At 50.9% G+C, this 25,440-nt stretch overlaps 9 protein-coding genes across 9 annotated transcripts; 6 read left to right on the top strand and 3 right to left on the bottom strand.

The window, feature by feature from the left end:
- Window positions 1-4,973: 4,973 nt before the first annotated feature.
- Window positions 4,974-6,639, top strand: IAQ61_007051 (uncharacterized protein; the record flags this gene model as incomplete). Its single annotated transcript, XM_066097417.1, has 4 exons — window positions 4,974-5,515; window positions 5,721-6,095; window positions 6,118-6,254; window positions 6,411-6,639. Exons 1-4 carry the CDS (start codon window positions 4,994-4,996, stop codon window positions 6,637-6,639), a joined length of 1,263 nt encoding a protein of 420 aa, XP_065952894.1. The 5' UTR covers window positions 4,974-4,993.
- Window positions 6,640-7,417: 778 nt separating this feature from the next.
- On the top strand, window positions 7,418-9,646 carry IAQ61_007050 (uncharacterized protein; the record flags this gene model as incomplete). Its single annotated transcript, XM_003845891.2, has 3 exons — window positions 7,418-8,104; window positions 8,152-8,928; window positions 9,103-9,646. 3 exons carry the CDS (start codon window positions 7,418-7,420, stop codon window positions 9,184-9,186), a joined length of 1,548 nt encoding a protein of 515 aa, XP_003845939.2. The 3' UTR covers window positions 9,187-9,646.
- Window positions 9,647-13,127: 3,481 nt separating this feature from the next.
- Window positions 13,128-14,374, bottom strand: IAQ61_007049 (uncharacterized protein; the record flags this gene model as incomplete). The annotated part of the gene is made up of 2 exons (XM_066097416.1): window positions 13,128-13,667; window positions 13,730-14,374. 2 exons carry the CDS (start codon window positions 14,372-14,374, stop codon window positions 13,128-13,130), a joined length of 1,185 nt encoding a protein of 394 aa, XP_065952893.1.
- Window positions 14,375-14,972: 598 nt separating this feature from the next.
- On the bottom strand, window positions 14,973-15,323 carry IAQ61_007048 (uncharacterized protein; the record flags this gene model as incomplete). The annotated part of the gene is made up of 2 exons (XM_003845888.2): window positions 15,228-15,323; window positions 14,973-15,078 (listed from the first exon to the last, which is right to left on the bottom strand). Coding segments are annotated over exons 1-2 (192 nt in total), but the record flags the coding sequence as incomplete, so codon positions are not given.
- A 258-nt stretch (window positions 15,324-15,581) lies between these two features.
- IAQ61_007047 (uncharacterized protein) lies at window positions 15,582-15,986 on the top strand (the record flags this gene model as incomplete). Its single annotated transcript, XM_066097415.1, has 1 exon — window positions 15,582-15,986. One exon carries the CDS (start codon window positions 15,582-15,584, stop codon window positions 15,984-15,986), a length of 405 nt encoding a protein of 134 aa, XP_065952892.1.
- Window positions 15,987-16,749: 763 nt separating this feature from the next.
- On the top strand, window positions 16,750-17,049 carry IAQ61_007046 (uncharacterized protein; the record flags this gene model as incomplete). Its single annotated transcript, XM_003845887.1, has 1 exon — window positions 16,750-17,049. One exon carries the CDS (start codon window positions 16,750-16,752, stop codon window positions 17,047-17,049), a length of 300 nt encoding a protein of 99 aa, XP_003845935.1.
- Window positions 17,050-18,255: 1,206 nt separating this feature from the next.
- Window positions 18,256-18,699, top strand: IAQ61_007045 (uncharacterized protein; the record flags this gene model as incomplete). Its single annotated transcript, XM_066097414.1, has 1 exon — window positions 18,256-18,699. One exon carries the CDS (start codon window positions 18,256-18,258, stop codon window positions 18,697-18,699), a length of 444 nt encoding a protein of 147 aa, XP_065952891.1.
- A 3,136-nt stretch (window positions 18,700-21,835) lies between these two features.
- Window positions 21,836-22,435, top strand: IAQ61_007044 (uncharacterized protein; the record flags this gene model as incomplete). Its single annotated transcript, XM_003845885.1, has 1 exon — window positions 21,836-22,435. One exon carries the CDS (start codon window positions 21,836-21,838, stop codon window positions 22,433-22,435), a length of 600 nt encoding a protein of 199 aa, XP_003845933.1.
- Window positions 22,436-23,058: 623 nt separating this feature from the next.
- On the bottom strand, window positions 23,059-25,033 carry IAQ61_007043 (uncharacterized protein; the record flags this gene model as incomplete). The annotated part of the gene is made up of 3 exons (XM_003845884.2): window positions 23,059-24,593; window positions 24,647-24,927; window positions 24,987-25,033. 3 exons carry the CDS (start codon window positions 25,031-25,033, stop codon window positions 23,059-23,061), a joined length of 1,863 nt encoding a protein of 620 aa, XP_003845932.2.
- Between the last annotated feature and the right edge of the window lie 407 nt (window positions 25,034-25,440).

Raw genomic sequence — 25,440 nt, 5'->3', positions numbered from 1 at the left:
ACACTGTATATCTTCATAGCTTAGGAAACCTGGGGTTAAGCGAGTGTCTTGTACTTGTGGTGGGGGTAGGTGAAAGCGTGGGATAAAGTGATATGTGAACGATGGACAGATGGTGGATGGATGGATGGTGAATGAATAGTTGGATAAGCACTTATCCAATAACCTCAGAAGTTGAAAATACATACATCATACATCATCTCCAATCTCATCATCACGCCATCATATCCGGTGTGGCATTATTCAACACATGCACATCTATCAAGCCATCTCACCCCAATAAAAATGCATCCTTCTCGCTCCCATGACATAACCAACCAGACTCTTGAACCCCAACATCAACTCCCCACCTTCTTGCAGCAAAAATCCACTGATTCCCAAATTATCATGTCATAGATACCCAGGTATACCTATTACACGGACGTCAGGCTCGAATATACCGTGTTCTGAATCCCCTGCGCCCGCTGTCGGAGACCTAGTAGCAGTTTTGACAAGAATGCGAGGAGATTGGAATTATTCAATGTCTACATGTCCAGTCCGACGGGCTCGGGGCTATCAAAGTCCTCGTTCAAAAGATCAATATAACAGGACTAAGGATCCAGACAGTATCGGCGCGGCGATCCGAGCGTGGAAAGGCGCCGTGGATAGATGCACTAATGTGTGAAGTTTCCACTCTGGGATGAACAGAAAGACTGAGGTGCGTGTGGCTTGGGATGTGCCCACCATGTCCTCGCACACTCCTTACTCGAACCGGCTGTGTGGTAAAGCTTCCATATTCGCTTGCGGTCTTGTCAAGGACTATCCGAGAAACTTGGGGCCTGAGTCTACGTGTGACTAGGGCAATTCCAGTTTCCCTCTTCCGTGGGTGGTGAAGTGTCTAGTGGTCGAATCGGCACTGTCACATCGTATGGGGCTTGGTGAAAGTTTGACAGTCTACAGAGCGGGTAGTGTGCAGGATATTTGAGAAGAAAAGAGGATAGTGTATAGGCTGCCAACAGTTAGATCGATATTAAAAGAAGCAAGGAAGGGGAAACGAGCTGTGCGGTTCCGAGTCAGATCATTCGACCTAACGCGAGTGAAGCACATTCACAGCCTAGCCATATCTTAGAAATCAGCCATAAAAGGTGTACATGCAAATCAATTTCAGCCTCCATATGTACCTATTGTAGCAGGTCAATAGCTAGCCTCAAAACTTAATTCCGCTTTAGATCATTGATCAAATTCCGTCATTTGAGTGCCAAGTAGGATGGGTCCTGGCGTTTCGCTCCACATCCTCAGGTCCAGAACAACGCCCGCAAAATGGTGTCGACCGGATGAAAGATTTTTCTGATGAAAAAGCCAAGTAGAGTGATGGTCGCGTTCCAAAGCTAGACGGGATTGCTTCGCGCAATCTTAGGGACATCATGGAGTAGAGTATCTCTCGCGACCAAGGGGGTTACACCTCCTATAGTGAAGCTTCTCAGTGGTCATGCTGAGAAGACCCGATCTGGCTCCAAAGTATTTCGGACAATATTCTCCAATAGATCCCACACTTCTAAGTCGATAGTCCCGATTCCACATATGGATCTTGTACTTTCTATTCGTGGAAGCGGAAGAGATATGGCGCAGAAGTTAGACGTTAGCTGGACGATCTTGAAAGGCTTCTGGACTGTGCACTGTCAGTGTGGAGTAAGAAAGTTCCCTCAGCTTGAGTAGATGACGCTAATCAAGCGTTGCCACACGTTGCGATTGGTTCTAAACCAGAATTATGCGCGGTTCAGCTGTATGTGCACGTTGCAAGTGTAACCCCACCATGCATCGCAATGTTGACTTGGCGAATGTCGTCAGAGTATCTGAGTATCAAGAATGATGGCATTTAAGCCCCCCTACCAACCAGATTCCTATGATCGACAAATGGGCAAAAGATTATTGACTTCAGAGCGCGGATCCCTCAGTGCTTCTGACACCCGTTCCGTGCGCATTAGCCTGGTTCTTGACTCGTTAGGTCGTGTTGGGGCGTCGAGGCGTATTATTCGCACCTGCAATGAGTTCGCTCCTGCACGGCCTTTGACTACTGCCGCAGGATATCATTCAGTATTTGAGATCATCTGAAAATATTTCTAAAAACAAAAGTTACGAGGCGTCGAGTGTGTGCTTGAAAGTTTGCATCAACGCAACCAGGAGAGTTTCGTGTGCCTATGCGATGTCGATAGACCGTGATGTTAGCGTTGGTTAAAGTTCCTGGCGATCCCCGATGCCTGATCCAGCCTAACTATCCTTGTTTTGACACGGAAAACGTGGATTCGTAAATTCCTAGACGCAATTTGCAAGGTGAGCAGTCCTATCAACAGTACGTCAGGATCAAAGCTAACATGATTGACAGGGGTCCCCAGTGGCTCTATTTAGATGCTTGTGACGTGGAAGTATCCTAGGTAATTGTTAAAGTAAAGTTGGCTGCAGGAACGTTGCGAGTCTGATTGTCACGCATGTCGAGACTGAGTATTTATGATGGGCACGGTCTGAGCATACTTTTCCATAACGGAAGCGTAGGCTGCATGGCTCCAGTCTCTGACATGGGGAAGTATCGTCAAACTATTACTTGTCGATCTTTGAACGAAAGTAGAAGACAGTGCTCTGTGCTCGTCGAAATGGAGCATTTGATGCCAGAGGAGGTTGCTGTAGGTTCATAAGGTATTGCGTTCGCTAGGGAAGTCTTACAATTGGCCGATTTCACACTGACTAGGATTTAAGAGATAGCTCATTTAGCTGCTGACCAGAATATAGGGGATGTAGCACTGATATCAGACTTACTACCTGCAAGGCTTCAGACGATGAAGAATCGACAGGTTTGACTAAGATAGTTGATAGGTCAGCACCATGATCGTCGAAGCTCATGATTGTGCTCAAGTGTATTGTTGATCGACGTGACTACTCATATAACAATCAAAACAAGATAGTTCCTTTTGTCACCATACACGATCGCGGGGAAGATTCCTTATCACCGGAAAGGTCCCCACGATACGAAAAAGGAGCAGATCGATGGGCTTGCGTGTCCCAAATACCGGGTCTCCATTGCTGCAGTGTACTGTTGAGCTTGAGCTCCTGATGTCTGATTGGAGGAAGAGGGTTGATGTCGGGATTGATGAAGCGAGGATGAGGCGCCTGCATGCAAGCTCCCGTACGACTTCATGTGGGGTTCAAAGGGAAAATCGACTCTTCTGAGGTTCTTGCATGTAAAGAGTGCCGTCGTAGTAGGATCGTGGTTTGACAATGCACTGCACGGATGATGTTCATCCACAACTGCGGGTCACAGAACCGCCTCACTGGCGACCGACAGGCCTCTCACATGTGCCACAAATGTCACCTCATGCGTCTGACTGTTTTCGTGATTCATCAGTGTGCTGCCAATCTTCCAGTCTTCGAAACGCCTGTTCAACCTGACTCACTTCCAAGGGTCACTTTAATGGATGTGAGCAGCGTCGTGATCAAGCGTCGCTATCTTGTTTACATTACGTTTTCGATGCGAACATGCTCAAGTAGCAAGACAATGATGTGATATCATCGATCTGCGAACGGGCAAACAAAACCAACAGCCTGGCTTGAAATCATGTTTCGAGTTAGAGCACAAACTCTAAGATCATGATGAAGGCATATGGGATGACTTGTACGGTACAGGGAACCTGGGCTTGTGATACCTTCAGTCTGCATTCGTGGTTCTGACTTGGTGAGACAGCGCCTGTTACGGTGGCTACAGACTACAGTCCGTGAAGAACGCGCGCTGAACAGGTGGTCCTAAAGCCCCAATGCAAGGGGACCTCTGCCAAGTGACAGATAGCGTCGAGGTGGAATTTGCTCAAATTGTGCAGGTTTCCATCTGTTACCTAGTGTGCAAGGTCCGACGAGCGTCGGGATTTGTGTACATTGCCGTCTCTCTGTTTCATGGCGAGAGCCGACCGAAAGGGCAAGACCTGCCCCAGGACTAACGACTAGGCGCAGTCAGACGGAGGCGCTATGGCAGATTGACAGCCCCTGGATGTGGAAGAGAAGAACTTGGTGGAGCGCTACAACGAACCTGGCGACTGCCTCAGGAGGTGGGCGATGGACTGTCAGGTGGTCAACTGCTGCCGTGCGACTGAATGGCTGCTCGTGTTGTCTTCATCATGGTGTCATGCAGTCTGTGTGCGAGTGTGTGAGATGAGTGCGGAGATGCTGGCTGCTGTTCTCGGGAGTCGATAGCAGTGCAAATCCGAGAGGAGGGTCCACCCTCGAACCAGGATTGCTGAGGTTTGATAGCGGCCATGATCCTGGGAGACGGGCGGGGCTTGCAGTGACACACCAACCTCAGAGCGGTCAGGATGCGACACAGCTAGAGTTGAGGTTGCGGCTGGTCGCGGTCCCCACTGTGGCGTCCTCTTAGATTGCATGTCCGGCTTGCCTACCGAAATGAATCGAGGCTGCGAGCGCGAGAATGGTCGACGGGAGTGAGTGAGGTCCTCGGGGGTTCGCGACTCAGGATTTGATGCACAGCGTGGAGTGAGTCACGTGGGGAGTGCGTGCTGGAACAAATCGACCAAAATGTCCACTTCATGGGTACTTGAGGTGAATACTCTATCAGTCCGGCTGTGGTCATGACCGTGCAGTGTGAGCCGACTCTTGGAAATTGCACAGTCTGGAGTCGGTTCAGATGGTGTCTAGACAGGGTAGGTATATAGGCACGTACATGTACCTAGGTGGCTGAGCAGTCACGTGATGACAACCAATCTGGTGTAGGTGTTTCGTCTCTGACAGTGGTAGTAATAGGACAGGTCATAGAGTGCAGAGGAGCAGAGTACCTTAGCAGCAACCGGCAGCAGGGGAAGCCGATGTCGAGTGAGCGTCGAAGATGCAGAAACTCAAACTGTCCAGTGGAGTGTCAAGTGAAGTGTGTCAAGTGAAGTCACTGTGTCGAGTTGTTTTGGCGCCGTGCAGGTGTGTGTCTGATCGGCCGGCTAACTTAGAGTGGCGGGAGCAGATCGTCATGTCGGGCAGGCGCGACCCCAAACACAGGAAGGTGCAACCATCCCTGTTGCCAATCACGAACATTGCACCTTCCCCCCCCAAACTTCTGTCAAGGAGCTGTCAGCCGTCCTCGACGAATGGGGGCTTTGTCCGTACGCTACACCAAAAGGCTACACCAAAGCCACGACTACTTCTCGCCAATCGTCGAAGCATCCCGATACCTCATCGCTGGCCGCCCGTTGACCGCCGCACGTGTGTTCCCTCGTTGCGCCCCGGGCGTGACGTACCACCTGTACCGACTCTCTGCTCTGTGAAAGCCAGATCACTTGGGAGTAGAAACACCATACGTCGGGTCGACGATGACGACGACGACGACGACGACAACAACAACAACAACAATAATAATAATAATAATCCCACTACGACGACTACGACGACTACGACCACGACGCGACATTGGCAACAACCAACCCATCAAAGGCTGGGCCTGCGACTGACTGCATCAGTGTGCATCTCACGTTTGAGAGAAACCTCAGCACGAGTCAGGATTAGTCTTTGAGTCGCGGCAAAGAACATCTCTCTCTATGGCTCGCTCCCCTCTAATCAACTTAGCCTTTACGTTCGGCAGGTCCCTGATCGTCAACAGCCGTCTAATCTGCTAGGCGTACCTGTCTTGCGAGAATGACGGCTCATCAAAGCCTCTTTCCCCTCCTCCCACCACCCTAAACTGTCTTCTACATCACTAGCCGCATCCCAGGTTGCGACGCAACAGCAAGGCTCCCGCTCCTGGACGCTGGAAATTCTGCGTCGCACAGCTGAACACCATCTTCAGCCACCAACCTGGTTTGAGCCTGCGGCAGCCGTCTGCCGGGCACCGTACCTTGTGCTGGGTGAGGCCAGCGCCAGCGGCATGGCTCCAGAGTGCACAGCATCTCGTCGTCCTCGGAATTGCAGTCCGCTCTGGTCAAAGGTACAACCCGGGGGCCCGCTATCGTTCATGCTGCCCTCGGACGACAGCGTCGTTAGATGCATGTATTGCTCCGCCGGAGAGGCAAGCCTGTAGTTGCAGTATAAGCAATTATAATGATACCGTGCCACGGGTCTCTGAGAGACGTCGCGTTGTGTACGTCCAGCCCGGCCTAGTTCCCAGCAACTAGCAACCAGCAACCAGCGTTCATTGGGAATGCGCAGGGCCCCAAGGGGAGGGCAAGGGGGAGGGGGAGGGGAGGGGGGAAGGCCGCGGCTGCGCTTTGCATGTGGGCCGCAGGCAAGCATTTGGGGTAACTCTTAGCGGTTCCAGGCGAGACTTTGCATGGGTGGCCGATCCCCTTCTGCCACCCCAATGAAGTTTATACCATGGGCGAGGCGTAGGTATGGTGGTCATGGTGGGCCGTTCAGCCATGGCTTGACGGGCGCCCGTCTCAGTTCTCTACCAGGTCTGACAGCTCGCTCTGCGGCGTCGAGCGTGTAATGGTGAGGAACTGCAGAGGAGATGGTCGACCGGGAGCCAGTGATATGTGGACTACGAAACTGGGCGAGAGACAGACAGACCCTTGTTCGTTTCTGCGAAGACTCGAGCCGAGAAAGATCTGCATGGATGCTAGTTTGGACAGTGGTGGAGACAGCGGCGACGCTCTAATGGCGTGCCCAGCATATGGCCTGTAGCCTACGGTGCGTTCATCACCGGCTCGTGCCTCGAGTCTGCGGCATAGTGCGAGGGCTCTATGTTTCTTCGCTCCGTTTTAGCCCCAGCCAAAGCCCGTGTTGTGCACACTCGGAGAATACGGACTAAACCTTAACACACACCTGTCAAAAGGGCAGACGCTGTGCTAGACGCGCTTGCTTGTCCTCCGTCGCCGCATGCTGGCATCCCCTGGACGCATCTCGCAGGTGCAAGATCGCAGTGCATGGTTGAAGTACGGCCCGTTGCAGCTCTGTTCTGCCTAGAAAACGCCTCCTTTGCTCATCTGTGCTGGCTGCTTCTTAAACACCCTGTGCCCATTGCCACGGCTCGACCGTCGTCTTCCAGCGAACTGCGTCGTGCTCTGGCTACTCCTTCCACAATTTTCCATTGGTACTGGCACTCCTGTACATTATATCTTCCCATAGTTGTTTTACTGCAACCACGACCATTAGCCTGCAGCTTACTCTTTGGGTCGGTATACACTAGTGTGCTCTACCCAGAAAATTTCCATCAACACAGTACGCAAACGAATAATATTCAGGTAAGAGAGACTCGCCATTCTCCTCGCAGTCGGGTCCCCTCCGGTCATTGCTACCATGATACACCTGTTATGCCTTGGTAGCGTGGTGTCTTTCCCATCATCATGGTCATATCACGCACTCGATATGTGCCCATGACGGCAGAGCAAATATTCGCTGAACCAAAGTCACTGACGGCCCACACAGCTCAAGTATATAATAGCGTGTAGCCCTACGCCTGATGGAATACCTTACACTGCAAGATATCCCGCGCCGCTATCACGATCAGCTGCAATCTCAAAGGATGCCATCCTCGCATCCCTCTGAGAGGTCGCTGGCTCAAATAGCCGCTGCGGTAAGTCAGGCTCAAAACCATTCTCTCTCTTCAGACCCCTCTCTTTGCTCCTCCTCAATGCCCGCCACTGTAGCCTCTGCTCTGCCTAGGCATTCATTGCCTTGCCCTTGGCTTCTGAATGATGATCGAAGACATCGAAAGGACGTGTATCGCAGACAGGCGGCACCTGTCATTCCAAAGGATGCGCCTTGTATGCAACACATTCACCTTCCTACACTGCCCCATCCCGAATCTCATTTACAGTGTACAAAGGCGGTGCTTGAGCCTCACCAGTCAGCTACTGGGCCGGAGGGAGACTCACAAGCGCGCGAAGGACACGGAAAGAGTCGGACGGGTTCTGTCGAGGGACTTTCTTGCCTATTCTCCTCTTGCGAGCTGTACGGTGTCGCGCATACAGTCGACTCTGATCACCATCAGCTCAAAGAGACACCATCATATCTTCAGATGGAGCAGCCACAGACCACCTGTTCCGGAAGTCTTCTGACATTGAACCAGCAGCATCATATGCGTAGTTCCCCACCAATCCAGCCTGGAGAGCAGAATCATGTTGCTAAACTACCCTCTTTTTCTGAGGTCAGTCCCTACCATTTCCACGATGACATGATGCTGATAGCATAAAGTTTTTACATACCACCAGGGCAGAGACGCCCCCACGAACACCATCTCATCGCAATGGTTCAGTTGACGATTCACCCCGTGCAAAGCCAGTCTTTGATGATGTTGCTTGGATTGCGGACCACCCGCGCAAACGCAACGACACGCTCGGAGATATCTACGCATCCCAGATGCCCGATTCCCGCCGCATGAGCGGTGCTATTGATCCCACCTTAGAGGGCGGGTCTCCACGGCGTTCGCAGCATGCTGCTTTGCACTCCATCGCGACTGAGCGCCATAATCGTCCCAGTCACTCGCACCCACCATCCTCAGTGCATTTCTTGGCCGCATCTTCAGCACATGCACGTCAACAGTTGTCTGCAAGTACGGCTACTGGTAACGCATATGCCCAACAACTTGAACTCCATAGTTTGGCGTCCCAAGCTGCTTATCGCAGACCCTCATCACACAATGAGGCCATGTATGAGCAGCAACGGTCTAGCTACTACCATGAGCATCGTGCTCCCAGCTATACTTACGACAGAGGTCAGGATTATCACTACGCAGGACCGCCTTACCAAGCTGTTCCTCATCCTGGGTACGAGGTCGCATATGGCGACATCCGCTTTCAGCAGCATGTGGGCACTGACCACAATGCTTTCAATAGAAAGCGCCGGGGCAACCTACCAAAAGAAGCGACAAACATTCTCAAAGAGTGGTTCGCCGCCAATAGGGCCTCACCTTATCCTACCGAAGAGCAAAAGCTCATGCTCTGCAATAGGACAACTCTAAGCATCAACCAGGTACGTCTGTTTGTTCCTGAGCTGCCACGAGATCGTCATTTTCGCTACACATGACATGCTTGTCTTCCGATGTCATGTGTTGGACAGATAGCCGGCGGCAGACTAGACTACAAACTTGAAGACGGGAACCTGTAGTTCAATCGACTCACAAGTGCACATGCTGACGTTTTACAGGTTTCAAACTGGTTCATCAATGCTCGGCGACGCGCTCCACAGAAAGAGCAGCGGGACCGACAGGCCATCGAACCATCAGCCTAGTCGAATCATGGGTTGAGCCGTCATCATAGTCGGCCCCCGGTACCAGTGCCATCAATCCATCGAATGCATGATGGGTAGTACTTGCAACTTCTGGGCGACTCATGCATGTCAATGCGGTCTTCTGTGAACCTTCGTGTCATTGTTATCTTTCATTTCTTTGTGGGACCTCAAGGCACCATTGCGTCTTTAGACCATTCATGTTTATCCTTCAGTTTTGCGGCCCGTTTACTCCACAGGTCAGCACTCTTTGAACAAGGGTCTTCTTAATGTACTATACCCTCGCCTTACCAACGAATGATACACGGTCATGGCATTTATCATCACAGAGAAGGAGTTCTAGGAAGCTGTGTGCAACGCTGGAAATAGCAAGGCAACACGCTTGATCTGTCATGCTTATCTACGGCCTCGGCTTCGGCATTCTGGCAGTGCACAAGTTGGCAGCCCTTTATTGTTGATGGAGTATTAAAGCATTAATAAAAGTTTGGGTTTCGAAAAACTTCACTTCACAACCTAGTTTGGCAACCGACCGGGAATTACAATCGCATTGGTCGGCTGTCCAACAGTCCCAAGCTCATTGATATTTGTGACACTCCACAAAATACAAGAATGAATACTGACGTCTTCCTTCGGCCGTTAAATCCTTCCCCCTCTCCCCGCCTCCAGTCTTCACCGGCCGGAACTTTCGATGTTGTGTGGTGGTGAAACACACTATAGGTTCATGTAGCGCTAAGTCAAGTTATTACTCGGCCCAGGTCTTGAATTTACCCGTACCTACCGGTACCACTGGAACCCCCTCCCCTCCAAACCAAACCGAAGCTGCATAGAAACAATTCACAGCAACATCAGCAATCCAGCCTTGCGGTACCAATAATCTCGACCCCTACTCGACCACACCCCCTTCCTCCACCCCCGCAGCCGCAATCGCAAAGTTATCTCCATATGGGTAAGTGGTAGTCGAGAACATGTCTTGGCACCTCAATCTTGGCACTAGACTCCTTGCAGACAGTACGGTACGCCTGGCAAGCATGATGGCTGCGGAAAAGCTAACGGCTCCCCTTTTCCATGTTTCACCACGCAAACTCAAATCCTCTAACACCACAGTCACACTTTACAATCGCCAGATTAGCCGCGAAGAAAGCGGCCGTTTTGACAAGGACGGGGGGAAGGAAGGGGCACGGGGGCGTGACTATTTTTGAGCCGTGTAGCTATGTTCTTATTTGCATGATCCTGGTTTCCACCGGTGATGTGTTGACAGGCTTCAAAGAAAGATGAGGAAACCTTGCCATTGCTTCAACGTTGACGCACATACACGCACACACTCCCCACTCTTGCTCTCTCCACTTTGTGCATTATCCACATTCATCATACATATTGCGCAACAGAACAGAAATAGACCCTGAATTATGCGCGGCGCGCACAGTCTCAGTATTGACTTCCCTAATTGTCTTGAGGGAGAGACTGAAGATCCCGATGTTTGATGCTCATGCGAAACCCAACAATTCCCCTCTTCATAAGGATTTTGAGTCCCGTTTTGCAACGCACATGAAGTGAAAATTCACATGTATGTACCTCTGGTACACCCACACCCACCCAACAAACATACATGCAATCACGCAATCCGCCAATCCCTACAAGCGATCGGCATGTCCCGAGTCCCCCATTTACATACATTGGCGATAATCGCGTATCTAGGCTACAGATCCCTGCCGGGCATCACTACGACTCGCATGGTTTCCCCCGCAAAAAAAAATGGCGAAAACAAGCAAGAGCCCAGATGCAAGTCTGTGGGGATGACGCGACTAAAGGAACCTAGTATATAAAACTTAGCATACCGTACGTTTGCACAATGTAGGTGATACCTATCACATTCAGCGGATTGGCAAAGCGCTGAGAGCTCGAATCATAGGCCTGGCTTAGGGTTTCCGAGTCAGGATTAGGGTAGTGGATCAAAGGGGGAAAAGGGTAGTTTGTAAGGTACATGATACCGGTAGCTACCGTATCCCGGATTCACGATATTGATACGACGGTTTCACCATCCTACACCTCGTATTCACACAGTTGGAGGGCCGAAAGGATTCAAAATCTCATATATTTAGTATTTACCTAGTCTAGTTACATGGAGATCTTCACCTCGGCCTTACTGATTTCACCCCAACCTCTGAAAGTTTGAGTGTAGTGGGCGGGAGATTCGCATGCTGCAGTGCACCCGGCGTGTCGGAAACGCTCGTGCAGCTGGATGCATGGTGGGTGCTAGCTGCTTTTCGAAATCAGACCATAAAGTACTGATTCCGTGGGAATGCTGGGGCGCTTGACTGCTGTATCCATCATCAAGGCAATTTATATTCGGGCCCTCGTCTGGAGAACCGAGGGAGATAGCTGTGCGTGGAACTATGCCCATGCTCGTTTAGGATAGGGGGTTTGGCTTTAGCGTACTGTTGGGAATGATGCGAGTATTCCTACCTACGGTATTACTCGACTATCTTCGGCCATACTGCACATCAAATGCAGATGCGGGTGTAGACGCCACATCACACACGACACACCGCAAGCAGTACCACAATCTCCATCCTCCTGGCTCCTCATTGCACATCAGTAATGCAGATACTATATAGTGCCCCTCCCATCTGCGGGATTTAGATACGAGCTCCGAACATGTTCCGTGCCTAATCCCAAGGCAAGTTTTTTCAAAGTACACTCCCACCCAGCTTTTCATATACACCGCTGAGCTCCAACCAGTGTATTCTAGACCAAATGATCTTCATAGCCGTGCTCATTGGTACCTGATCTGGATAATGAGGGGATATCGCCGATTGATCGGATGCTTCCTGCTTGGCATACGTATCGCAGTACAGTGCGCGATCTTAGATGCCTAAAATACCTGGATTGGATGCACGAGCAAATGGTCGCCAGAGTCCAGGTCCACTGTCGTCGATACCTACTGCGTTTGGGGAGCGGATTGAAATTTATCTTTTGATGAAATCAGCAATATGCGTGTTTACGTAAGTACATCGGCCTCTGAACTGGAGGTGACCTAGCCCCTGAATTAGTTATCGTAAATGATGGCTCATACTCCATCACTCCCATTGTGCATGTCAAATTGCATTACAGTTAGCCACGTGATTGTGTATCCAATTTCTAATACCCTACGATCACATCCCATCACCACTACAGAAACCTCCCGTCCTCAGAATACTCACAGTACTTCCCCCTACCCAATTTTCCAGCAACCCGCACACCCGTCGCACCCGTCGCACCATCCCACCCAAAAAGAATCAAGATAGCGGCACACTGTGACGACGCGAATCGGAATCTGGAACCGATCGGTGCGGAACGGTGCGATGCGCGTACCAAGCTCGCCTTCCTTCGGTAGTGGTACTGATAGTGGTACTGGTGCGGGACCGTTTGGGTAATGTACCAAATCGCGATCTCGAAGAGGGGGGCAGGTCTGGATCCTGTGGGATTTGGGGCAAGTGAGGGGGGAGGAGTGGGGAGGAGGGGCGTATGTAATGCTGTCGTAGGTGAATCCGAGAATGGATGTAGATGGTGTCATCGGATCAGGTTGCATGCTGTATGGGTTGAGAGATGGTAGAGAAGGTGAAGAGGGCCTCGGCAGAGCCTCGGCAAACTGGATTGATAGCACTGTACGTGTCTTGGGTGTGGAGAGCGCGTCGAGGGATATGTATGTACAAGTGAAAGTGCGGTGTCATGTGTTTGACCGTGTACTTGTTTTGTACTGATGTGATGTGGGTATCGTGTCCAAATGGCCTAAACTAAACGCCGAAAGTAATGCTGTCAAAACGAAATGCTGAATGACCGATACTCAGTGCTCTCCGTTCGCCATGTGATACGCCCCATACTTTGATCGAAATTCTAGCAGAAAGAGTTGGAGAAAAAAAGACGCTGTGTAACCAAAAGCAAACTATGTAAATAATGCAGCATTCTCATCGTCGCCCCTCGAGAATTGCCAACTTGATGCCGGGATTTTGCTTCTCGTATTGCTGTGCCATGTCGTAGATGAGTTCGCCCCAGGCAAACTCGCCTTTGCGACTTCTTTGCGTACAGGGACTCTGTTTTAAAGGGAGGAACCAGTCTAGCACCTTCGTGCCCATGGTATCTTCCCATCCTTGTCTAAGTGATGTATACCAAGGGTGTTCGAGGGGCTTGGTCTGCATAACTACATAGGTACGTCCAGTGTTGCGTTGCACGGTGCGAAGAACGGTCCATTCCTCTGCTGACTCTGGCGTGGGCGGTTTCACAGAGGGTGAGGGTGGTGTTGATGGACGAGAAGTTGGCGAAGAACCCTGCGGCTGGTGTGAGATGAGGAATGCAATATTGTGGACACCGCCGCGTTGGGCAGCTTCGACCGAGGTGAAGTTGATCATGAGATTCCAGCCCGTCATACAAGACATGGTAAACGCAAAGACGAAAAAAAGCACTGCGGTGACAAGGGTGCCGATCCAAGTTCCTGGACGAGAATTCATCTGTACCATTATAAGCTCATGTCTTGTAACTTATATGCAATGTCATGATAGGAGTTACTTGCCTTTGAACTTCTCTCGGCCAAAAACACTGCTACAACAATCCAAACATAGAGCGTATATAATGCTCCATAACCGACAAACTGCAGAAACCACTTGTGGGTACTCTCTCCAATGATTCCTCCCGCCCAAGGGCAGTAGTGATCCATGCGCCTGACGCAACGCCCCAGCTCCTTGCAATGGTGCGCCCGATCTGGCTTCCAATTGCTACATTTGTCACACCAGAGCGGATCCCCAAAGTAATCGCAGACAAAAGCATCATAACCGTCGAATCCAAGCGTCTTCGTGCTTGTCGCACCCTTCTCTGTCTTTCCATCACCCAACGGTACAAGATCTGGCTTCGTCCATATCGCCATCAGAAGGCGCATCCAGGCAACGAGCATCACCAGCATTACAATTGCATACACGACTATCAGCGCAATCCCCGTCGCAGGCCGCGGTTCTACTTCGAAACTGATTTGTATATCCAAGGACGGCGACGTGAGGTACTGAATGGAGATCTGATAGACAAGGACCCAAGTCACGTATCCAACTGCGCCCAGTTCCAGGAGCGGCATGATCACGCTCGTAGCTTGTCCAATGCTCTGCTCCAGTTTCGGGTTTGCAGCGCGAGGTGTTTGCGACCCTGGGGGCGCGGCCGGGGGCGCCATCGACGCGTGAGGATTCGGATGGAGGGTGGGTTGTGATGGTGAGGCGGTGCAGCGGTGAAGGTGAAGGTTGGACTCCGCGAATGAGGGCTGGGCAGGCCAAGGCGTCGGCCCGTGGCAGCAGGTTGGTCCGGGGTGACGTCAGGCGATCAACACATCGATCGACCCGTCGTCTCCACCAACATGGCTTTTGTCGTGAAATTCCATCTTGAATCAGTTCAAACAAGCTCACAGCATTTCTCGTGGTTGAGGCAATGTTTGCTGGTCTACCCTCCACGTCCAACCGATGGGTAAGCAAAGCCAAGGAAAGAAAGGCACCTGGAGCTGACGCATCCCGTCTCACTTCACCCCACCCCGCATTTGCTACTTCAATCTCAACCTCAACCGGTCATCAACTCTCACTTCGTCAACTTCCCCATGAAACGAACTCTCTCTTGCGTCAAAGAAACATACAGTATTTTACTCTAGATCTACGTCATCTCTCGTACTGCTCATGCATACATACAATCTATTTTTCATCAGCGAGTGATGACGCTAGAGCTCAAAAGATTCACCGGTTTTGCTTCAGCCTTGAAGCTTACTAGTTTTCACCACTTACAATTAATCGCTTCAACATTGATGCCAAAACGGAGTTCCCTGGCCCCCCGAGCCAAGCAAACTGGCACGTTCTAGTGGCTTGTCGTTGGCCATATGGGCACCACAAAACGCTGGCAAATAGAACATAGCCTCAAGCGCTGTGAGTATGCCTTTCTGACGACTGTGGGCCTCCGAGACCGCGAATATAAGGATGCTGCGCCCGCTTGGTGAAGTTTTTCCGGCACATTCGCTATCCGTCGCCAACCCACCGGGGACTTACCATGTCAAGACAGCCTTGCTGCCCGGTAAAATATCAGAGCGTATCATGGCAATAGCCACAAGTGAAAGATGGCCCGAATTCGCCATGTTGAACAGACTACTGATGGCCTAGGATCCCAAGACCTCGGCTGTCAACATACGATGCCTCCTTTAGTCACTGTCCTCCCGATCCATACGATTCCCTGCAATTGGTCTCTCTTGAGAGCTACAATGCCCGCTCTTGTCTACCGTATAATGCAATCATCAGATGAGCCTAGAAACAGCTTCAAACCCCGGGGCATCTACTCAGTCCAGCTGAGGGAAATTTCCTACCAGTTGCACAAGGTAACGGAACCTTGCCCCTGGCCCCTACAGCATGATCGATGGTACCATGCATCCTACACAGCATGCTACGGCGCGTAACGCTCGCTTCGTTGGGATTTTTTCCAGATCTCCAAGGGGTCGGCCCAAATCTCAGCGTTTGATGGGTGTCTACCTTCCTTGGGCAACCATGTGGTACCTGGAATATCGGAGCCAAAATCTAATCTCACATTACCTAGCATACAGATGTTGTACAAGATTGAGCCCGACACACCATGTCCTCCATGAAAAAGAGGTTATTTTCAGCATTTCGGGGTCCGGTCGGGCGCTGAGTCACACGTCTCCTGCTATCGAGAGTGCCAGAGCTGAACCATGGCATCCGGAAGGATTCAGAGTCACTGATGGATCCTCTTTGAACGAATCACGTGTCAAAAGGTCGAGGCAACCAGGCAAATCATGAGGCGGCCCACGGCTTGACTACGCTTCCGAATCCGGAAAATGACAATACGGCCAATGCCATCATAGATCATGCTTCCTGCATTGCAGATAATAGAATGATTTGGCACCGAGAGTCACTATGAGAGAGACGAAGCTCATCAGCGCACACCTGAGGCGTACTTATGTGGCAAATGAAAAATCTAGCGAGGCTCATGATGGTTTCCCCAGGCTCCGCCATCACATGAGGTGGTTGTAGTACCTAATTGCGTACATATTATGCTGAAAATTACCTATGACACTATTCGCTTGTCGTCATTGACTACCACGATACCTTCTCTGTGAGGCGAGGTATGACTCCGTGGTGGTCCTGCCTGTCCTCGGCCAAAACCCGCCCCTTGGCTGGCCACTTATCCTTACCGACTACTCACTCACAGTATGCCTCACGGTCACTATGCCTGTCATATGGTCTCGGAAAGGAGGCATTCTGCGTCCTGACTTTTTTGAGCGAGGCACAAAGCAAGAGACACTGGAAGGCATTGCACAGGGACACGAACGATCGTCGTGGTAAAGACGATAAAGACCTCTACAATCTCCTTTTTCTCGACACAACAACCTCATCTTGTCAGTCTACTTCGCAGCTCCAGCTATTCTCTCTATCGTGCGGTGCTTGTAAACTTACATCATTTCTGTCTTCTCCACTCTCAACCCGCTCCCATCTTGACACCCACCACTGGTCCCCCCCCCCTCCACATCCAGAGTTCTTTCTCTCAAAAACTACGGAAAAAATGTCTTCGACATATGCTGCGATTCCACGTCCAGGAAAAGAGGAAACGACCGTTGTCTCGCCTATCAGGAACCTATCAATTCACCCAAGCATCGGACACAACAACTCATCGCATGCCCTGGATATGAGTTCCACCGAGGTTTTCCACCATGGTCATGGGCCAACAGATGGAGAAACCTACTGGTTCTGTGGAGAATGTCGCGAGGGTCCTTACGGGTCCTGGATCCCTTGCTGTCTGAATTGCGGTCACCAAGGTGGCGCATACTGCGCTGCGGGTACTTGCATCGTGGAATCGAGGTAGTGGACTTTTCGGAGCTGCCTCGAATGGTGCCAAACCATGCGGAAATCGATATTTAAGATGATGGACTTGGCATCCTATTCGAGGTACTGCCTGTTACGGTTCTACTTCAGGATATCACTTGATTGTTTCTTTCAGTCGGATGTTTGGTCATGCACTTCCCCTTGGTCACCACGTTCCTTAATCCTCATGCGTCTGAATATTCAGCTATCAAGCCTCGGTCTCATTCGTCGTTTTCTTCCTCGATATCAGCCCCCCATTTCCGTCTACTACGCTCTCCATATGAGAACGTGTCCTTCATTCCTTGGCGTCGCTATGTTGCCCGTGCTTCGAACAAACAGTAAAGTTAGATCAAGTTTCAATTAACGAAGATTCTAATCCTTACCAACTCACCGTGATCAAAGACTGATTTCTTGTACTATAAATACTGCACAATTCTTGATATGATACAGCTCTGCGAAATTCACAGCATATCCGCAAAGTGGCAGGGGATGCCAATAAGCCACACTTTCGGAGATTTCGTGCGACATGCATCTGTCTCGATATGATCCCAGCAGAACGTGGCAGAACGTGGAAAAGCAGAGTTCACAACCCGTCCTGCATGTGACTGTGCATTCAACGCTCGCAGCTGCCTATCAGCGTCCCTTGTTCAAGGATTTTTAACGCGTCACGGCTCGTCGGAAAGGTCAGGGACGGGGGCCACGAACAAGGCTATTTCTGAAAAAAAAAAGGCAATTAGGCAAATCCGCCACACTGGTGAGCCACAATTGTGCAAATCGTGAAGTGCGGGCTATACTTGGGCCTAGTCACGGGACTTAAAGTGCTGTGACTTATCATATACCAGGTGCACGCTGCGCAAAAGGTTCACATTCTTCTAACGCTACAGCAAGAAGGCCCACATCTTGACTTGTAGCCAATCCGTCGCCGAGAATAACTTTCTATTGAGTTTCAGTTACACCCGTGATGATGTCCGTACAAGGGGCGTGGAGGAGGACCTGAACCCACTCCCAAGGGACACATCAAGGCGAATGATGCTGCTTGACCAGAGTCATCGGCCTTCACGATGGACGTAACTAGCAGAGGGCAAAGGGGCCCACAGTGGCGCAGTCGAAGTTGTGAAGTGAAGCCAGCGAGAGGAAAAACGCGTGATCTTGTCATGAAAGGACACTATGCGGACGTCAACATGGGTATTTTGAACGATACGGGGAGATGGAGGAAGAAGAGAAGTACCTTATAGACTGGTCTATCTCAGAAGTCCTTCAGTCACACTTTCGCCACTTCAATCCAGTGCCCTACTTATCTCGCACTCATACAACCACGCCATCGTCCCCCTCCAAGACGAAAACCTCCTCCCCTCTCTCTCCCGAACGTACCATGTCCTGGTACTGGTACTGCTGCCACTACGGTGACGGTGCACACAACGTCAGCGTCACACCATCATGTCCCTCCTGTATCACCCATCGCAGATGCATTTTCTGTACCCTCGAAACTGACACCTTACGCTCTGGAGCCACAACCACAATATCCGCCCCAGTCCAGCCCATGCAACTACTCGCAGACGAACGCACCACACCGCCAACCAGCACCCCTCAAATCGGCACCGCTGTACGAAGATTCGTCGAGCCGGCGCGTATACGGCTGGACCTGCTGTAACTGCGGTGGAGATGATAGCTGGAGTGTCGGTATGTTTTGTGCATGCTGTGTTGTTCACCCACGCGACAGATGCTGTTATGTGTATGAGGTGAAAGAGGGAGCAACAAGGTGTTTGGTCATTCTCGGCCAATGTGGTGCATGTTTGCTCAGCGGGTTCAAGGAGCGTGGAGGGTATGGGAGGTTGTGTCCAAGGCTGTGTATACTCTGGCTTGGTGCTTTTGTTATGCATTGGTAGTTCTTTTCGTTGGTTGTAGCTAGTGATGTTTGATTGTGGTTTTGTGTTGTCTTTGAGATGTCGATAGATTTCAGTAGCATGCTTTGAGTACTATATCTGAGAATTGTATCACTGCGAAGCTCATCACCACATCATCACAGCCAGATATACATTGTACATCGCATGATACTCCTCAGCCATTCTAGATGCATTTTGCGCTCTATGAAATCTAAGAGACCATCACCCCACTACATCGTCATCATTCACGGACATTGGAGCAGGCGCACTCAACCCACCACCTCACTCGCGCGTCTCATGCTCTTCTTTGGCCAGTCTCAGCATGCTAAAATCTATCAAACATCGCATTTGCACAGCAGAATGGTACTTGTTATATCCGCATCACGCCATCATCAGGCTACGTCCGATCAAGCTTTCATTCGCTTCAGCCCGTTGCAGATAATCTAAGACAGCAACGCCACCCACGAGGCCCGCTGACCGTGTCTGCATCTCCAACCTTGCCAATATCAGGTACATATTCTCTTAGCGTTGAATCCCCCCTCCCTCAACGTGCTGGTACATGCAGCATAGCTGGAGCAAAAGGGGGGCAGTGGACCGCGGTATTTCAACCCCCGAATAAGTCCCACGCGTGAATGGGACCATTTATCCATGCATACTGTGCCAGACCAGCATAAACATTCATGATAGTCTGTGCTCGTTGTCGAGGTGAGGGTGGTGGCTTGCGTCATGGTGGAGGGCTGCGAGGTGTGGGAGCCTGGGAGGACGTTGCTTGGCAGAAGGTATTTTGTGCATCTACTCGGAGCCAGGCTCACGGGTTCCTGCGTAAGGCTCACGATTGCCGTGATTAGATACAATTCTGCACCGCCACAGATCTCTCCTAGCCATTGAGGCTGCTATCTCATCACGAGATACCCTCTTTGAGCGCTGGTGTGCACTGCAGGTAAGCCAGTTACTAGCTCGTACAGCAACCTGAGTCTTTCAGTGTCGTCAATTCCAGATATAGCGGCAGGAATAGAAGGACCTATGCCCTTGCAATATTAGCAAACTGAAATTATGAAGCGTCATTTCACCGCGGTTGCCATGACTGCTCATCTGCTCGTTACTAGCGGAGGCAAGAGCCCTTGCCGGGCAGTGCAATCTCCTAGCAATGACTCTGCAAGGACGAAGGGCTCTTTGGAGTAGGTATTTCTCTGGCTGGAAGTCCAGCAGAGTATTTAGCTTGCAACACTTGCCTACCTCCTCTACCATTTTCTCACGAGCTCATCTGTTTCTCTCAGTTCCAAAACATATTTCACACACTGCATCAAAACTAGCCACTACATTTATCCACTTTGACTACTACCATGCCATCGAAGCAGCAAGCTACTGGTTCAAGTCGGCCTCATCGTCACACTCCTGGGCAGCAACCTGTCTTCCGTTGGATCTGTTGCAAATGTCAGACGAGCAACAGATGCGGCGTTGACGATGGATGTGCAAACTCCTGCGGACATTGGCAGGATACATGCTGTGTAGTTTACAACGCAAATTCATGATGCGCATTCTCAAATACAACGGTTGATCTTGGTAACTGGCTGTGACCGGGTAGGCGGTTGTCCAAGGACCTGTTTTTACTCTTCACTGACATCTGCAGGCGACTGTATCGGTAATCTTGGGCTTATACAATTAGTAGCTACCGTCAGCTATTCTACAGTTCCAAAGTCGAGTTAGAGGTCGGTTAGTCATTTGTAATACCGTGTGTATCTTGTGTTGTTCGGCTTCCTCGATCTAGTCACCAGATCTATTGGCACATCCGGTTATCAAGACATAATACAAATTTTCTCCAATTTTTATACATGAGCTCTTTTCGCGTGTGAATCCTGATGCTACTTTCTTGTTCTTGTCTCTGTAGACAATTAGTCGTAAACCCAAACGACCCAGTCCGCAGGCAGCAATGCGTGAATACGCAATGAACCGCTCACGCCATCACTACGGCACCTGTGTACGAGGGCTCTCACCTTCCAGTATTGCTGCTCATCTTCACACCTTATACTGCACCCTAGGTCACACAGTTAGTACTTGTTTAGAGGACGTCGAGATAAGGTCTGCGCATTGTCATATGATCTGCATGTGACGCGGTCCGAATCTGACAGTGCATGGCAAGCCTATGCAAGGGCACACCATGTGCCTAATTTTGGTAAATTGCAAATTGAGGCGGGTGGTGCTGGGCCACGGTTAAATTGGCCGATGTATGGATGGCCAGCGAGGCATCCGACCGATAGTTTGAGAGTACCCGGGAGGTGCTTGTATTACGATCTGGGATGCGGGGAGTACCGTATGTGAGATGGAGAGAATAGTTCTAGGGTTCTAGCCTGTGTGATGCATGTGGGCAGGAAGGAGTTTGACGCGAAGTAATGTGGTGAGGGTTATATCACCACGATTAGAGTAGGTAAGGTACCTACTTCGGCCCGTGAATGGTACTGTACCGGTAGTGTGTTTTCTCCAGTCACTTCCGCCACGATCATCGGTCCATACGAATCATCCCTGCAGGTGAATATGAAGCAGAAAGACTTGCATCTTGAATTTGAGAGCAAATCCAGGCGTTTTCGTCTGAACTGATGCGTACCAAGGAATAACGACCTTCTCGTTCGCTCGCTCGCTCGCTCGAAAGGAACAGCATTGTGGGGTTGCGGAGTACCCCAGTACCTTTTGCGGGGTATGGTAACGTTACCCACCAGCTCGATTTATCAGCTCTACGGTACACACCTAGACGCTCTATCTACCCACACAATTCGGTCTCCTATCCTACACTACAAGCCAATCTGCGAAACAGTACCAATAAAGCCACCAACAGACTCTCCCTTATATTTATATTCAACCCAAACACCGCATAAGCCAAAAAACCTCAGCACAAACACACGAACCACCATGTCCGCCGCCCAAGCCCTACGCGAAAAACAAGCCCCCATAAAAGACGCCTACCGCAAAGACCCCACCTCAGCCATCGTAACCCTGAAATCCACCGGCTCCCTAGACTCCACCTCCATAACCTGCAAACTGTCCACCGGCGCCGCCGCAAAAGAAGCCTCGCGCATGGCCGGCCTGCACCAAAAAGCCGGAGGCGAAGACCCCTCCATCTCCGGCGAGCTATGCTCAGGCGACATGCTGCTGGACGCGCTGGTTGCGTGTTCCGGTGTGACGCTCAAGGCTGTGGCGACGGCGCTTGGCATACCCATTCTGGGGGGTACGGTGACGGCGGAGGGGGATCTGGATTTCAAGGGGACGATGGGGGTGGATCGGAATGCGCCGGTGGGAATTACGGGGATTCGATTGCGGTTTGAGGTGGAGTTTGGGGAGAGGGAGGGGGGGAAGGAGGTTGGACAGGAGGAGGTGGATACGTTGGGCAAGTTGACGGAGAGGTATTGTGTTGTGTTGCAGACTTTGGTGCATAAGCCGAGTATTGAAGTTCAGTTAGCGGGGACTGGGGCTGCGGATGGGAAAGGGGTGGGCCGTACTGTTACTTTGTGATGGAGGGAACACCGGACGATGTTGTGATGTACTCTAGATCGAACGGTCATTCTCACATCGTGATAAAATACGACCACGGAAAGTCCAAATCACAATAGATCTTCGAGTTGTCCAAGTTCTCTCACACATACTAATCAAAAAATACCATATACTCTCCCGTCCAACATGAAACATCTCAGCGTGATAATCTATCAAGCAGATCAAGATAATATACACGGAACAATGTCAGACTTGGAAGCTTCTAGGAAGGAATAACGAGTTGTTCACATGTCATCAAAGTGAGAACGTATCCAGGTAATTGACATGCAGGCACTGACTAGCATAACAGGTAAGACTAAAACTTTCTTCATACTGGTGCTCCATACTGCAATGCCCTTGGTGCAGAATCACGCCGAGAAGCAGGCCTATGTATCTAACACTGAGCGCGATGATGACTGAACCTTGTAATACCCATCACATGCGCAACCAACAAACCAGCGAAAATGTCGCAACCGAATGCAAAACATCAACCGCTCAAACCCATCCCAACATTGCCATCAAAGCGCCAAACACGAAGAAAAAAACACAGCCAATCTATAAAACCAACAATAGTCATTTGTTCGCCAACCAGAAGCAAATCTATATCACCACACATGCCCCTTGGTCTGCTTGATCCCAATAACATTAACATCGCGCCACATGACCACGGCCACAAACCCAATCGCCCACACCGCAACCCCCACACTCAGCAAATTCACCTGCGCATCCGCATACGCCTTTTGAATCGCCACGCGCGTCGGCGAGCCCATCGGATACGAAAGCTGCTTATTGAGATCGGAGTAGATGGCTTTGAAATCTGGGACATCGTCTGCGGGCAGATACTCGAGGAGTTTCTTTGGAAACGTGCCTTGCCAGATTGCGGATGCGAGGGTGAGACCGATGGCGCCGCCGACGCTGCCGAACATGCTGACGACTGCGATGGCGATGGCGATGTGCTGGTGGGCTGCGGCGGCGAGGATGGCGATTTCGTCGCAAATGACGATTGTGCCGGCGGCGAAGGCGATGAAGAGCTGGCACATGACAATGTAGCCGACGTTGCCGTCTGCGTTGCGGAAATGGATCATGAGGCCGAGGCCGAAGACGCTCATGGGGATGCCAAAGTAGAGGCAGATGGGCTTGTAGCGTCCGGTGCGGTGGATCAGCCAGCCTACGACAATGGCGGAGAGGACAGAGGCCACGGTGTAGCATTGAACTACGTAGGAAGCGCTCTCGACGCTGAGCCCCTTGACGACTTGGAGGAAGGAACTAAAGAAGCTGTTCCAGAGCCAGAAGCTGATGAAGATGGTGGAGGAGAGGATGCAGGCGCCAAAGACGGTGCGGTCCATGAGGAGATCGTATGGGAGCATTGTAATTGGCGCGTAGAACTTCTCCCATACTACGAAGCTGATGAGGAAGATAATACCGAACACAAGCATGCAGATGATAAGTGGCGAGTCCCATCCCTTTGCCTGCATGGTGTAGAGGTTGAATGGCAGGAGAAAGAGGGCGAAACCAGCGGAAATCAAGAAGAGACCAATGGCATCAAATTCGCGGCTGTAGTGCACAAAGGCCTGTGATAAGGTTCGTTTTTCGTCGTTCTTAGGGAGTAGTCCTTGTTGCTTTGCTTTGTGGAGATTGTACATGAGGAGGCCCCATAGGGGGAGTGTCACAGAGGGGACCATGATGGTGAACATGATGAAGGCCCAGCGCCAGCCTGGCCCTGCGAGGAAGCCTTGTGCAATTGGGCCTCCTAGCCAACATGTGATGAGGTTCGACGATGATGCGAATGCCTGCACTAGTCCTCGATTACGCAGCGAGGAAGTGTCGGCAATGAAGACACTCAAACTATACTGGATGCCGTTATTTCCCACTGTGTAGAATACCTGACTTGCTGCATAAGCTTCCACAGTGGTGCAGGTCGCCATCATCATGAGGCCAATCGTGGCAAGTATGACACAGCAAATGTAGCCCTGAGGTCTGCCAAAGACATCTAGAATTTTAGCAAGCGTTAGATTCGTCACACCGCCGATGACACTGCTCAGGATGCCCACGGTCGGCGTGAGCGAATGCAACGCGAATGCAGATGTGACATAGGGAGATAGGGCGGCCGCTGTGCCTCCTAGCATGCCCTCTACAAAGTCTTTTTTTCATGTTAGTAAAGTAGTAGAGATATGAGCAGGGGGAGCAACGCACATGTAAGCCATATCATAATGTAAGCAAAAGTTAAAGCTGCAGTCGTCCATGTCACGGTGACTGCTTCCATGTTCTGAACGCCGGGCTGCGCAGTTGGATCCACGCTCGCATCGTCATCATCTTGCTCTGAATGGGAATATTCTGAATTTCCTTCATCGTCCACGGTTTCTACATCCTTCTGTGGAATAGCGTTGGCGTGCAATGTCGAATCTGATTGGTGTGCGTGAAGTAAAGGTGTTGCAGACGTGGACGGAGAACCGCAGCGCGAAGGCGGCGCTTCCCTGGACTATGTAAGCAATGTTGCGAAATCTGCAAATCGGTCCAAAAGTCGAGTTTTTACCTGGATTCCATTGTAGACGCAGAAGATTCTGTAGATTTGCGGCTCATGGTCGTCAAGATGGGTTTCCGAGACGTCCTCGTCTCAAGAGGAGGGTTCGGTGGACGCCAGAGTGAAAGCGTGCACAAGCAACCCGCTCAAACCTTCTCAGGTGGTACGCCAATGGTACGCTACAAGCGGACGCGCTGAGTCTCCTCACACCATTAGCGTCACACCAATAAAAGAGCATGGCTGATATTACGTCGTTCTGACTTGCGCTTCCACTTGTCTCCAACCTATTTTTTTTCTCGAGGGCGGTAAAGAGAATGTTGCACTGTGCACTGTCGCGCAGTAGATGGATGCAGTAGGCTTCGCGTGCAACATGTGTGGAGCAGCGTGCGAATGGTAGTGGAAAAGTACCATGGTAGGCCTTTCATCCGCGTCAGTGGGCACCTGAGCCGACGTCAGCATGTACGTG

Source organism: Plenodomus lingam, assembly GCF_022343315.1.
Source record: "Plenodomus lingam strain CAN1 chromosome Unknown contig_26, whole genome shotgun sequence".
Taxonomy (NCBI): domain Eukaryota; kingdom Fungi; phylum Ascomycota; class Dothideomycetes; order Pleosporales; family Leptosphaeriaceae; genus Plenodomus; species Plenodomus lingam.
Note: the sequence above shows the minus strand (reverse complement) of the source record. Positions and strands in the feature narration are given on the sequence as shown.